Source organism: Apteryx mantelli, chromosome 21, assembly GCF_036417845.1.
Source record: "Apteryx mantelli isolate bAptMan1 chromosome 21, bAptMan1.hap1, whole genome shotgun sequence".
NCBI lineage: Eukaryota > Metazoa > Chordata > Aves > Apterygiformes > Apterygidae > Apteryx > Apteryx mantelli.
The window spans coordinates 299665-315175 of record NC_089998.1 but is presented as its reverse complement, the minus strand read 5'-3'; the positions used below and the strand labels follow the sequence as shown (position 1 = coordinate 315175).

General features: G+C 38.8%; 1 protein-coding gene across 3 annotated transcripts; it reads left to right on the top strand.

Annotated features, from left to right (window-relative positions):
- The first annotated feature begins 1515 nt into the window (after positions 1-1515).
- Positions 1516-13960, top strand: ZBTB34 (zinc finger and BTB domain containing 34). 3 transcript variants are annotated; one of them, XM_067309011.1, is made up of 2 exons: positions 1516-1594; positions 12397-13960. In XM_067309011.1, the coding sequence occupies exon 2, from the start codon at positions 12419-12421 to the stop codon at positions 13916-13918; it is 1500 nt and encodes a 499-aa protein (XP_067165112.1). In that variant the 5' UTR covers positions 1516-1594; positions 12397-12418; the 3' UTR covers positions 13919-13960. The 3 variants fall into 3 exon arrangements, with proteins under 3 accessions (XP_067165112.1, XP_013810898.1, XP_067165113.1); XM_013955444.2 differs by lacking the exon at positions 1516-1594 and adding an exon at positions 8941-8984; XM_067309012.1 differs by lacking the exon at positions 1516-1594 and adding an exon at positions 11942-12030.
- The last annotated feature ends 1551 nt before the right edge of the window (positions 13961-15511 follow it).

The window sequence follows — 15511 nt, the reverse complement described above, 5'->3', positions numbered from 1 at the left end:
GTTTCTTCAGTGTAGGTAATGTTTGTCCAAATTTATCAAACAGGCTTTAAGATAACTGATTTTCTCAGAACAGTGATCTCAAAGTTCAAGTAGAGTATGTACAGGGTAGTATGGAAATTCCAGAACATTCAATAGTAGCAGTGACCACATGTCCAAAAGGCCTACAGGTAACTTTAAAGTAGGTACATATGTGTCAATTTTTTCTTATCCAAGTATGAAAGAAATTTTGCATTGTGAAAATTTATTAAAGATTAACTTCCTTCATTATTTTAAGACAGATTCCTTCTCTTCCTGTCTAAATTTAGGTATTCTTACTGAAAATTTTACTTTATCCAGCCTCCATCTACTTAATCCTCATGGAACTGTCATAGCTGACACTTCTTACTCAACATCTGAATGCTTGCTATCGAAACAAAAATAAGTTTGCTTTCATTTAAAACATATTCAGCGAATTCCTGGAAAAATCAATATTTATACCTACCATAGTCTTCCACCTTCAGCAATTTTAAATGGAATATGACGCAAGTGGATTCATTTACTGTTGCTTCAGATTTACATTTAATGAATGCACATAAGGACAAGACTTAAGTATTCCCTCTGTTCAGAATTACAGTCATTTGATTCCCTGATACCAATAGACAAATACTGTTTGTGTGTCTGTTATTTAACTGTTTGTTCTTTATGCTGCAGTCAGAAGATGCTCACCTGGGCTGCTACTCTATCCAATTGCGATTCAACGCTTAATTTCTGAAGATGACCTTCCATATGTTTTACAGGGAGAGAAAGATGTGCCTGCAGAAGACAAAACGTAATGCCCAGTTAGACAATGTGGATATGCCAGCAGTATGTATCATTCTGTCTTTATCAAGTGGTACATTGAACCATCTGGTAAAATGGTGCATTATTGCCCTAAATATGGTACAAGCATATGCAGGGTAAGCTCCGAAATACGGGTATTCTAGTTAAAGCAATTTGAATAGGAACCAAGTTACAAGGACAGAGTTGCAGGGAACTTGTCAGTGCCCAGCTCGGTGCTCAGTTAGTCGGTGTGACCGGGGGCAACGCAGTCAGGATCGCAGCTCCTGGGGGAGCGGGCGTCTCCTCCCGGGAGCCTGCTGCCTGCAGGCCTGTGCTGCGAGGGCCGTGGGGAGCCGGGTGGGGCCCGCTCGGGGCCGGGGCCTGTGCTCGCTCTCGCGGACCTGGATCGAGCCCCTGTGCCCGCACTGGCCTGTTCGTAGCCACCAGGGCGGCGGGAAGCTCCCGGCGTCGCTACCGCTGCGCCCGGAGGGGCTGGCAGCCCTGCGGCCCTCAGGCGACCTGTCCGCCCCGCCCACCGCAGGACGCGGGGCGGTGCCCGCAGCAGGGGCGGGGCGGGCGGCGGCGGCGGCGGGACCGCGCGGCGCGGCGGGCGGGCAGCACCACCCACGGCCGCTGTACGTCACCAGGAAACGGAAGCACGGCTCCTGGAATCATTTCCGGGTGCTCGTAGCTGTGGGAGCGGGCGGGAAGCGGCGGTGGAAGCGGGCGAGAGACGGGCTGGGCCGGGCCGGGCCGGGGATGGGACCCGCCATGTGAGAGGCCCCGACAGCCCCAGGTGAGCGGCGAGCGGGCCGCGCCCTGCGGCGGGCGCCCGGCCCCGGGGCCGAGGCGGCCCTCCCGCGGCGGGACGGAGGCCGCTCCCCGGGGGGGTCCCGGCGCCTGGACAGGCCCTGCCGGGGGGCGGCCCGGCGGGGCGGGGCGGGCGCGGGCCGTGCCGTGCCGTGCCGTGCCGTGCCGTGCCGACGGGCGGGCCGGGCCGCGCCGGGCCGGGCCGCGCCGCTGCCTGCCGCGGTTGCTCCGCTCCCGTCTCGCCTCGCCTCGCCTCGCCTCGCAGGATCCGGCGTCGCGGGTCGTGGGGTCGGCGTAACTGTGGGTTGCCGGAGGGGGGGGCGGACGGACGCCTGTGTGTTTCGGTCCTTTATTAATCTGAACCAACTATAAACTAACTGGGGCGCTGGGCTTGGCTGGCCGAAGTGCTTGGGGACCGGTGGCGTTATTGCCAGAAGCTGGTGGACTCTGCAGCTGCTGCTGTTTCGTTAGAGGAGTTTGAAGTTCTAGTTCATCCTCAGTCGCTGCAACTGCGAAGGCCCTTCAAAATCTTTGCAGGCGTGCACAGCGTATACATTAGATTTATTTAAAAATAAGCCAGAGTTGCAGGTGGATTGGAAGTCAAAACTGCCTCATAAACGTTAATATAGGAGACCCAAATCATTTGATGAAAATGTATGCAGCGCATCAGAATAAAAAATGGTGTTATGTCACCTGTAGTGTAATTGTTATTCTCCACTCTTGGAATCGGGATGAGCCTGTGCTTCAATGACTCTCTTACTTTAAAGACAGCTACAAAACGTTCAGTCTGTTGAAAGTAATGGAATCAAAAACTGGGAAAACACTGGGAAAGAAAATGGTGGGAAATGTTCTCTTCAGATGCATTTTGTTCTATTTAAACTTACTACAAAAATGTTTGTTACAAATACCTAGACAATGCAGTTACTTTATTGTTTAAAATAAACATTGTAGCAAAAAATGATTTGATTAGGACTAATATTTAAAAAAAAGCATTAAGATAGATAATACTAATCAAGTACTTCCTTGTGAATAAACACTTCTTATTCTCATAACAGAATGTATAAAATCTTCCCCTCCCCCAATTTCATAATGTTCTAAGTATATATTTTGCAAGTCTCATCTTTTCAAAACAGTGAATTCTTCAAAGTTGTTGGAAATCTAGGAAATATTGACTGTGACCATGGAAGATTAAAGGGTATTCTGATGCATGCACATTATGAAATCTGTGCACAGAATAAAAGCTTGTGCTGAATACTTGTAAGATATTGCTGATTTAAGGTGTGTATATCATAAACCTGCCTTTAAGTTTTATTTGTCTGGCACTTAATAGTTCTTCCGGTCTTGGCTACTTGCACTTTGTCTTCTAGTAACTTTTTTTTTTTTCTTCTGTATTCAGAAATAGGTGCATACAGGTAACTGCTTTTATAGTAACTTGACTTCTGGAGCCAAAATGAGTTTATTTTTGTAGCCACTTCTCATTAGTCGGTAATCCTTTGTTTATGCATCAATAGTTATTTGTTTTACTCTTCTAATCAATTCTATACAGACAAGCAATTGTGAGGGCGATTTGAGAATAAAGGAGGAAAGTGGTCCTTGTGACTTCTGTTTCTGGATTCCTTTTTTTGGAGTTGTTTGCTCAGATAAGAGTTTTATTTTTTCTATGAAATGCTAAATAGGCAGGTCTAATAATTGCCCTGCTGTACTTTACTGATCATCAAGAATTAGCATCATAGTGCTATTAATATGAACATGTGTGTGTGTATACATACATGTATGTACAAAACACTCTGTGTGTGTGTGTATGTTTATACAAAATCATCCAGTCCTTCAAGTAGTCTTCTCAGGCTGGCAAAAGTAACATTTTTGCACTTTCTCTGAAAGCTCTTGTTACTACTTCTCTGAAGTGCTTCTTAGTAGCACATTCATCCTGTTGTGAATGTTTGTAATGTGAAAAATGAATCCTCTTCAATTTCTGTCAGACAGAAGTCTGAATTAATAAGAATTTTTTTCTGAAACATGTACGGATTTAATGTATTGCTTACCCATAAAAATGATGGGATGATGTTCTGTGACACTTGAGCATGGGACTGGTTTCCTGAGATGTGGGTTTTGCTCTTGATTCCGCTGTGGTTGTTTAATACTTTTGAGCAGTGTTGCATCTCTGGTTGCAGAAGGGGAATAATGACGTTGACTTTCACTGTAGTGTCTTGATAGCCGCTGATGAAAAATGTATAAGAATTAAGTTTTCTAGTGATTACTTCTCAGCCTGTGGTAATAGGCTTGAGTTTCAGGGGAACTGGGGTTTTTCTGCATTTTTATGAGGTAATGAAGTTTTAAATTCTTGTAGAGTCTCCACAGTTATAAAAGACTCTATATTGTAGTCTAAAATAGCATTGATGCAGACTTATTTTCAAGGCTATTTTCAGATGTATACCAAGACATATGCACTGTTTATTACACAGTTTATTACATAATTCCCTATTTTAAGTGACCAAAATGATTATATTATTATATGAATTAATATATAAATATAGTATAATATTATAATATATATAATATAATATATAAATATCCCAGGAAGTGGATATTTTTAAGCTTAGGCCAAAGCATCCCAGAACTTAATGCACCTTGTGAATTAAGTCTACAGAATGATTCATGAATGGTTAGCATTTGGATGAAAGAGGATTTGAGATCGAAATTTGTTAAGAAAGGAACTAACTCTATTTTTGTGAGACATGATCTTTTCCATAATTTCTGCATTACAATGTTTTTAGACTATTACAAAGGTAACTTAGTTTCCATATGGGGTTTTTTGGGTGGCTTTTGAGTTGGAAATCAAAAGTACTGTAGACTGCCCAAAACAATAGGGAGCTTTAAAAAAGTATAGCTAGAAAGTTTACATAAACATAGGATTGTATTAGCTGTTTTTAATCATACTGGCAGTAGATTTATTTATCTGTTAGTGGCAAATCCAACGGGTAAACAACTTTCCTGAACTGAAAAGGTTTATGGTATCACTTTAGTTGTAAAAGATGCCATAAATAAAGGGCATTTTAGCCTACTGGAGAAGCTGCAAAGAAAATGAAACTTCATGCCACAACAGAAATGTTGCAGAATTTTCTGCTGTGCTGTAGCATCTTTTGGGACCTGTGTTTCAACTCTGTTAAATTTCCATCTGAGTCACTAAGAGTGACTTATATATTCTGAGAAATCAGAATTCCTTATTCATATACAGTGATCTGTCTATCTGTACTCTCCAACATGTCTAAGTTTAAATAAATTTGAGTAAGTTTCAAACCAAAGAACACAAATTGACCCAAGAAAAGATTGTTGTTTGAGTTATATTTTAGGGTTAATAATACTTCTAGAATTCAAATTTATGAGTTTCTTAAAACCTAGAGGGGACCCAGAGTGCCCAAAACATAAATAAGAGTGATAAGGAATGATCATGCTTGACCTCATGGATGCTTGGTAAAGTAAGTCCATACTTGTTTAATATTCCATTCAAGAAAAACTTTGAAAGAAAATGGATGAAGTTATCATTCCATGTAGTCAAGCAGATACTTGCACTTTTACTGTCATTAACAGTTTTTAATTGTCCCACAAAAGGCATGTTCAGTTCCAGGTAATAGTTTAAAAATTGACATTCCTGCAGTGTAAACAATGAAGGATTAAGGAATTACTCCCAAATAAGTAAGTGTTGCAAGTAGGTATCATATTACTGCCTCTGTACCATAAATGTTTAATGGTTTTTTTGAGGCATTACGTTTTTGGCACAGTACAGTTTCTTTAAACCATTCCTCAAGCCTTGTTGCCTTGTCTCATGAGATTCTCATTTCTGGTTGTCATGTGCTCATGAATGACTGCCATTAAGTAACTTCTGGATGACCAAGTTCAGAAAGAGTGAGGATTTCAACAGTTATTTCTGCTTACTGTAGCACTATGATTGATTGCACTACATAGAATTAACATTTAAAAGCTGTTTAACATACATTACATAAAAGTTTTGAAAAATCTGGCTGGTACACAAAGACTTATTTTGCACATTCCTTCCCCTAAGCTCCAAGTGTTCTCTCAACTATAGGGGGAAACATCCCACATAATCATCCTTTCTGTTGCCTGGGGTTGTTTTATATATGTATGTATACATATGTATATATACCTGTGTGCATATATGTATGGATGGATGATATGTGCAAACTGCATGGAGAAGTGTATCATTACGTATATTTTCAGTCACCAGGAGGCTGTTTTTGGCAGCATGTTGTATTGACCCCAAAATAGCCCACATGCATGAGCCAAAAATAGACAAGGCTCTATTTTACCATCTATTGTGTATGTTTCTGGAAATCCCTTTAGTGTAATTGATTTTTAAATCTGTAAAAGCAATACTATCTTATTATCTCATTTGAGATTAATAAATTAGTTTCCTTTCATGATCTCTAAAGACCGGAGAGTTCTCAAGAAAATGATGGCTTAAATTTAGGAAGAACTGATGCAAAAACTGATACTACATATTTACATGGTACTGCTTTTATAGTATTTATTGTAAGTGTGTTGTAGTTCTGCACAAAAGTGTCTTGATCAGTGGGAGAGTAGGATTTTTTTTTTGACTTCCATATTAAAAAACTAGCTGTAGGAAAGCTTACTATACTTTAGAAGCCAAATTTTCAGTGGAGGAGCACAGCTGTGTCACACTACATAAGGCCATCCAAAGGCACTGTCTGTTGACTTTTAAAATGCAAAATAATACATCAGTAGAGTAAAACTGATAAAAGAAGATTATATGATAGGTTTATTCCCTATTTTCAATCTTTTTTAAAAAGGGGACTCTCTTAGATATGCCCTTAGACCCTACAGTATCTGGTTCCAGTTTTCCTTTGGTACAGCTAGCATTAATTTTTGTGGCTGCTCTGAAGACTGTCTACAAGCAACTGCAAGATGAAAGGAGCAAGAGTGATGAAGATTTTGCCCTAAAACTTTCTTGAAACACAGCTGATAGGTTTACATTCCTTAACTAAAAATACTCTTGAATGACATTATTGTTTTGCAAAATGATATCTTAGGTTCTTGTAGTAAATACTGAATTCTACAAATGCAAGAGAGGTGCCCGCTAATTAATGCAAGTAGCTGTTTTTTTTCTTGCTTTATCTCTAAATTCTGAGCAGTAATATACAGAGTATCCCTTCTTCATGTCATAGGAGCACTTTCTTTGTTTTAGTCTTAATTTTGATTATGACCCTCCTGAGCTTTTCTGTATTTATCTGCTTTCAGACACTTGCTGGAATAGTAATGATTTGCAATGTCTGTTTTTTCCTGAGAAACCTATGATGCTGAATTAATTAGAATGCAAGGGATCTTTTCTCTCACCTCTGTGTGAGTTAAAATGAGCATAAATTATATGATTCACCTGTCCATAAGAACAGTGAATCATACATCAGTGAGTGAATGAAATTAAACAGGTGCAGACTTAGATACAGCACTGGCAAATTGGCTTCATGTTGCAGTTATATGATGCTTCCCTGCTGTCACTGTATGATGGCAGTAAAATGAAATGTCAAGTATATTTTGTCACCATCTATTATTGCTTTCTTAAGTGAAATAAGAGCTTTCAAAGAATGTAATTTTTAAAATAAGTTTCTTTTAAAATCTAATGAGAAATATTAAATGCATATCACTCATGCTCACAGGTTACTTCAGTGAACTCTTTTGTTTGAAGACATAGGGCAGTGATAAATAAGTATCCACTGCTAGTAAATTCATACTATGGTCTAGCTTTGCCCTATAAGATCATAATGAATAAATGTAATGCAGGTGCAAAGAGAATTGGTATGATTCTTTTGAGTGTGAATGGATGATCTCCTACAGAAATAAACAGGAACCTCTACATATAACACCAATGAGACAGAGTGAACTGATGTGTCAAGTTCTAGCCTATGCTCTAAAACTGGAAAGCATTCAGCTGATGTCTTGGAAGTGTATCTGTGAAAACCTTAAACAGTTCTATCTAGTTATGCAGGAATGTTAAGAGATGACCTGGTCAGGGACAGGTGCTCGCAGGTGGACTTAAATTTTACAGCACTTTAACCTAACATTAAAGTATCCCACAGTCCGGTGGTGGGAAGTGAAGCAAACAAAATGCATTACTTCGTAACAGTTAGGGTACCTAACATTGCTATGAGTTGTCTAGGTTCTCTTCCCTGCCTCCGCCACCCCCCCCAACTGCCTGAGCTTACACAGTAGAAATGAAATTGTCTTTATTCTGAACTATTGCACTGCAGTCTTGGACTTAAGAACCACAGATTGCCTCAGTATGTACTAAAATAACACAGAAGATACTGGTGATGTCTCTTGACTACACATTACTTTTTTTTTTTCTTCTTCTTCTTCACCTGTGCTAATTCTCTGAAGATTTAAGTTATGTGAGTGAAAATAGTTACTGTCTCATAGCTTTGGGAAACAAGACTTCCTTATGATTGTCTGGTTAACTGTGGATAGGAATGTTTTTTTCAGAGCATACTGTGGATATGAGCAAAGTCAATTTGCCTTGCAGAGTACCTTTCTGCTTCAATTTAATGTGAATTGCTTCACCCAGAACAGAAGTGTTCAGTGAGACATTTCAGCTTGGAGGAAGCTGTTTAAAAAAATTTGACGGAAGGTTTCATATTAGCCTTTTCAAACTGTAATAATCTTAGAGGTTTGTTTCAAGAGTATTTCAAGAATAAATCACTTTGTCTTAAAAGAGCTACTGGCTTGCCAGTGTTGGTGATTAATTATTATTATGGTACAGTACCCTTCTGAAGAATATTTTGGTTAGTTCTACTGTAATTGGATTGTGCAGCTACCAATTTCTCTGTGTATACAAATAAAATAAAAACTTTTTGTCTATGGGAATATAATCTGAAAATTAGTATGATTTTGTAGATAGTGTTATTGGGGATTTATATGAATAAATAAGATCATTCTTTTCTAAGCATTGTTCATCAATAAAACATTGCATTACAGTCAGTGGTGACTGCCTCTCTGACAAGGTGTGTAATGCTGAGATTTTCGCATGGGTCTAAATCCATGCAAGAAAGTTGGAGTGCCCTGGTACTAACCCCAGCAAGATTACTGCAGGCTCAGTGAAATTCCTGCTACAGTCCTGCCTACTCATGAAGTTTGTGTTCACTGGCAGCCTCATCAGGACCTCTTCCATGAGAGATGTTTGAGAGCTTGACTGCCCAAGAGCAAAGATGGGATTCTCTTCTGTCAAGCACTGTTGATTCTGTTTAAAATTTGTTTTACTTAATGCTTTCTTCAGATGTTTTCAAAATCACAGGAAGCAGAAGGTGTTTCAGAAGGAAGAAACTGAGGTGGAAAAGTAGTTGCAACAAGTGCGTGCTGTAGCTTGTTCACTTGCATTTTTTAAGAACAGATGGGTATAGAAACTCATTGTATGCTGCTTTGGGGGCTGTATTTTGTGTACTTGATCTGTTTGCTGTTGCTTTCAAAGCAATATGGTATGCTTCCCTTGATCCGAGTTTTGGTTTTTGCTGCTTGTCTACTACACTGATACCTCAGCCTTATAGACCTTTAATTCCATCATCCTCTCCACTCACTACCAGGATCCACGTGCCATTTATTCACCTGAAAACGTTAATGGTGAACTTGTCCTTTTCCCAAGAGACAAACTCTGAGAACGAGGATGTAGAATTGCTTATGGGTATGTGTAGGAGAGATGTAGAAGCTCTAACAGTGTTGTGCAAGGATTGCTAATGCTGTTAGCAATCTTTCCTATCCGTGACCTCCTCTTCCTGGCACCCATGCTTTCTCTAGCATGTATTCACAGTCCATTTGACTCTCATGTCCTAGGGAGCCTGAATTCATCTGCAAGTGCTAAGATGCCTTAATCAAAAGAATGTACTGACTTTCTCCCCAGTAAGGCATAAAGTGTCCATCTTCTTCCTACTTAAGAGTGCTTACCCTAATCCATTCCCCCAGTCTGGGCTAGTGCTAGTGCTGACCACTTGTATTTTAATGTTTTGTATGGGACTAAGCTGTTCTTCATTTTGCAGAATAAGAGCCTTTAGGGAAATACGAGGCAAGAAGGAAAGCTACTTGCTAAATATGACAGACTTTCTGCACATTCTAGGCACAAAAAAGGAGTCATTTCTGAGGGGAATTGTGTGAGGCTTGACCAAGATGTCACACTTGAAGACAAGAATCCATAAAGATACACGAATGACAAATGGTCATTGCTGAGAACTGCTCTAATAGTTTGTACACAACCCTCAACCTAGGTAACATGTTGATCCATGTCACTTCAGGTCCAAAAGCTCTTCCTCACTGTAGCAGAGAGAAGTTCAATCAAGGATATCTTGCTGATGATTCTGTACACAGTGCATAAGCCCCACACATTAAAGACAGTGATCTATGTTAAGTTAGTAAGGAAGCCTGCTGCCCTGTGAAAAGGAAAGGGATGTTGCCAAATGCATATCCTAACTGCTGAGCCTTCAGTCTTCCCAATAGAGTGGACACATCCACTAAGGACTTAAACAGTGCAGGGATGCTCAGAATAATGAAGTTAATCTTTCCATTTATAACTACCTCGCTGTTCCTTTGTTTTTTGTTTGCTTGCTTTGATGTTTGGTTTCTGATCTACTTCTGACTTTCTTCAGCCCTGAAGCATTGAATCATTTAGTAGCTTTGTTTGCTGAATGAAAGAACTGCCCTGCCAAAGCTGTCTTTGTATAGCTGTGATCATATCACTTCTGTTAACCTTCTCTTAGTTCTGATTTCCCTCATCAGTTTTAAGAGCATGTGAAATGTCTTCCCCCCTGCTTTTAAATAACAATTGCAAAAACTCAAGTGAAGTCTAGTTTACCCATTCTGATGTACTCTGTGACACAGTGGTAACTTACAGAACATGTTTAGCAATTCTGATGATCTGATTTAGGATGCAGTGTGGGAGTTTCTGACAGTTTTCACACTTGACTAGCATTATGTCTTGATTTAGGAAGCTGGCTGTCTTATTTTACAGCTAAGTAGAGGTTCTGTTTTTGAAGATAATGAACCCTAGTTTTAGGTGCCAGTCAGCTGATGTATCTTGAGTTCTTCCTTGTAGGCTTTTTATCATATTCCTGGCTGTTGATGTTGTTTTAGAAGAGTTCCTGAATTTTCATAGTTTGTTGATTTAAATTGTTCGTGTGTCCTATTACAGCATGTAACATAAGACATAAACAGAAAAAAAATATCCAGTAGTAAGTTGTAGTACATCAGACATTCTTCCTGCATCAAAAGTCAATAGATGACATTGAGATCTGTTTGTCCAATTGGAAAAACAGGTATGGTTGTTATGTAATGTGATTAGACTTCTGCGTTAATATGAGAAGAATAGTAATAAAAGTCTGAAGATTCTTGGGCACTTGATTAGGGGTACAGTCCTGGAATTGAAAAGTGTTGTCTGCTAAAGAGGAGGAGTGTATATTTGGTTTATGTGATCATACTTTATGAAAAAATTGCTGAAGTGCTTTTCTTTAGATCTTGTTTTGAAATGTACACATTTCTCTAATGCCTCTTGCAACCACGCTTCCCAGTGTACGAGGAAAGTTTGAGAACTTATGGATTTGGAGTTAGGTTAGACTTTAAATAGCAAATCATTCTAGCTAGGAAATTACTGCAGTGTCAGAAAGATCTATAAATGAGCTTCAAAGGAATATGCAATAAAACTTGAATTGCTCAGATCATGGTTTATTTTAAAAAGCAGGGGAGAGAACGACTATGGAAAAATTAGGTACTGAGTGTTGCAAACATGTGAACCTGCAAATAGAGACTTAATGATACCATAAAAAGAAACTCAAAAAATTGTAAGTTCCTGGGTAGTTCCCATACTTTTTCTTCAAATACTCATGCACATACTGACACAAATTCAGGATTATCTGGAAACCTGTGGCACCCTGGCTAAATAGTGTGGACTGAGTGAAATGTCTCCTTCAATTGGAATTTCCTTGTTTTGTGATGCCAGTATTGAATGATTTTTTATATATATATAATTATTAATGATTATTTTCTAAGGAGGTAAATTTTTTGTCTAGACTAGAAATGTCATTGATGTAGTACATTCAGTTCCTCTGAAATAAATTTGACCTATCTGGATCTAAGGTATACTCTTTTAAAATATTTGTGACTGAAAATATATTTGTCAAAGGATGTTACATATTACTGACAAACAAATTTCATAATGAAATATGTGTTTGCATACTGAAGTTCTAGACGAAAAAGAAAGTATTCTAAATATATGCAGTAAGCAGTGAATGAGCCTGTGGCTTTTCCTTAACAGGTTTTTCAAACTTCACGAAATACCTTCCAGAAGTCATTCTTGGACAGTTTAACAGTGCAGTTCCCTGTGACTATCAATGTAGTCTCTTACTTCAAGATCCAGTAAGGATTCTGAAGCTTTTGACCTGCTTAGCCACTTTAATATTCTTCTAGGAGGGTGGAAATATTGTTCTGCAGTTTTTACTAGAGAGTGAATTTAGGAAATTTCTTTTTGGTTAGACATAGAAACTCTCAGGGATGAATAATTGAATTGCAAAGATTGCAGAGGCATAATTTGAATGATAGAAATGTGAGAAATTGAGAACCTACTCTTTGTATTATATCAAGCATTTATACCAACTGTTCTATTGTAACACACCTTAAATAGATCATTGTGATGATTTAACTTCACCATGTGTAAGCATTTATTTTTTAAATGAAAAATTGTGTATCCATTCTCAGTTGTAAATCCTTTTTTTTTTCTTTCAGATTACACTTTACATCAGTAGAAATGGACAGCAGCAGTTTCATTCAGTTTGATGTGCCTGAGTACAGCAACACTGTTCTGAGCCAGTTAAATGAACTCCGCTTGCAAGGAAAGCTATGTGACATAATTGTGCATATTCAGGGTCAGCCATTTCGAGCCCATAAAGCAGTTCTAGCTGCCAGTTCTCCGTATTTCCGTGACCATTCAGCATTAAGCACCATGAGTGGCTTATCAATATCAGTTATTAAAAATCCCAATGTTTTTGAACAGTTGCTTTCATTTTGTTACACTGGAAGGATGTCCTTACAGCTGAAGGATGTTGTTAGTTTTCTAACTGCAGCCAGCTTTCTACAGATGCAGTGTGTCATTGATAAATGCACACAAATACTGGAGAGTATTCATTCAAAGATCAGTGTTGGTGATGTTGACTCTGTCACTGTTGGTGCTGAAGAAAATTCAGAAAATCGCAATGGAGTTAAAGACAGCAGCTACTTTGCCAATCCTGTTGAGATATCTCCTCCCTATTGCTCTCAGGTGCGACAGTCAACAGCAGGCAGCGATCTTAGGATGGAAACTACTCCAGGCAAAACTCTACGTAGTCGTCTGCAAGAAGAAGGGCATTCGGATCGAGGAAGCAGTGGAAGTATCTCTGAGTATGAGATTCAGATTGAAGGTGATCATGAGCAAGGAGACCTGATAGTAAGGGAAAGTCAAATTGCAGAGGTGAAAGTTAAAATGGAAAAGTCTGACAGGCCAAGTTGCTCCGATAGCTCTTCCCTTGGTGATGATGGATATCATACTGAAATGGTGGATGGAGAGCAAGTGGTGACAGTAAACGTTGGTTCCTATGGGTCTGTGTTACAACATGTTTATTCATTTACCCATGCGTCATCACAGGCTACAGGTGTGTCTGAAACCTTCGGAAGCCTAAGCAATTCAAGTCCTTCAAGGTCTATGCTGAGCTGTTTCAGAGGAGGGCGTGCACGCCAAAAACGCGTATCCACTGGTCACTTGCATAGTGATGTTCAGGGCCTGGTGCAAGGGGCTGACAGTGAAACCATGGTGAGTAACCCAGGATATGAAAATAGTCCACGGGAAAGAAATGCAAGAGGTCATTGGTATCCATACAATGAGAGGCTAATTTGTATCTACTGTGGAAAGTCTTTCAACCAGAAAGGGAGCCTTGATCGACACATGCGATTGCACATGGGCATAACTCCTTTTGTGTGCAAGTTTTGTGGGAAGAAATATACCCGCAAGGACCAACTTGAGTATCATATTCGTGGCCATACAGATGACAAGCCCTTTCGCTGTGAGATCTGTGGAAAATGTTTTCCTTTCCAGGGTACGCTAAACCAGCATTTGCGAAAGAATCACCCTGGTGTAACAGAAGTACGAAACAGGATAGAGTCTCCAGACAGAACAGAGGCATTTGTGGAACAGAAAGTAGATAATGATGCTTCAGCTTCTGAAGCTATGGATTCTAGTATGGAAATTCATGCAATGTCTAACACATCTGATTAAAATACTACATTCTAAGTGCAACCCAAACAAGCACATTAATAATATATTTCAGTTTTTTATTCTTTTGGTAATCTTCAGTACAAGTATAACAGCCTGGAGAAGACTACATAAATGTTCATTGTTTGTGAAAGAGGCTGTTTTTGGTTTGTTTTTTTTTTTCTTTTTCTTCTGAAGATGCTCAAAATATAAAAGACAGTGTACTGGGGAAGGGATAGGAAAAGTCTGCTAATGTGTCCCTATTGTTTGATCTGGCAAGACACAATTTCCAGCGGAGAAAGATATTAAAATAAGATCAGCAGCTCTGCTGGATATACCAAGAAGCTGTAGTCTCCCTTATTTTATTTCCTAAATCCTGTTGCTGGTAATGAGGTTTACGCAGGACTAAGGGGGAGAGAGAGTATTATCCATTTGATTCCTTCCATGTGTCACAATGGATTCTGTTCGTTTTTACTAACTGTTTCTGGTAGTTAGTCTGTTTATATATATAAAATTGCTTTATATATATAAAATGCTTTCACTTTTCCTATTCTGGTTGAGGTGAATGTAAAAATATGTCAAGGTTTATACTATGTACCAGTTTTTCAACTGCTAGGTCTTCTCTCTGCCTAGGATTTAGGACTCTGGACTTTGGGAGGATGTTTTTGGTTTTTAGAAGAATGTTTGGGTTTTATTTTATTAAACTATTACTTTGTGTGCAAAAGTGAGCAAAGTGAATTACCTTGTTTTAATAGCTTTGCTTTATAACATATGTAAACCAAATGCCATAAATCTATTAAATTATGGTTAAATTGTTTGGGTTTTTGTTAGTTGTCTAGAACACAAACTGGACAACCTGTGGTGCTGACCTTTTTTTATATATAGAGATAGATATAGATCTATATATATATATAAAAAAAATATACTATTAGCAAACCCAAAAGTAGCATTGTGGTTTTAAATGTGTTTTTACTGGCCTCAGAATCTACCTTCATTTCGTACTGTAGAAACATACCAGGTAACTAAATTTAACTTCATCACTCTTTGTGGTTGGCTAATACTAACCTGAAAGGGATGTTGTAGTTTAAACTACAGTATTTCCAAGCAGTGTTGTAATGGGTCTCTTCACAGAGAGCTGTTTTCAGGTGCACATTGACTTCCTACTTATGGCTCCAAGTGATATGTCAGCACTTGGAATTTGTACTTTTTTGTATAAAAAACAAATACTCTATGGGAATTGCGAGCAATATGTCTGTTATTTCATGTGTTAGTATTATAAAGAGTTGCTATGGCTTCCCCATTATTTCAGTGGTTGTTTTCTGCATAAAGAAACCACCAACAACTTTAAAAGTACTCTAAATCTTTTTGTTTCAATTTTTTTTTTTTTAAATATGGTGCTAACTTCATCATTTAGGTCAGTATAATATATAAAATGTGAAACCTAATGGTAACAGTGAAACAAAAGCAAAAAAAACAAAAACAATAAAACAATAGCTTAAGAGACCTCAAAAGCATGAGCTGGCAAACACTACTGTGTAAAATTCTAGGTAGAATCAGGTATAAGCAGAATTAAGTTAATCACATACTTCTTTAAAATACGGAGGAATTATGCTTTAT

What these genes read in the sequence shown, in the direction of transcription:
- ZBTB34 (XM_067309011.1), top strand. Translation starts at nt 12,419, where the DNA reads ATGGACAGCAGCAGTTTCATTCAGTTTGATGTGCCTGAGTACAGCAAC.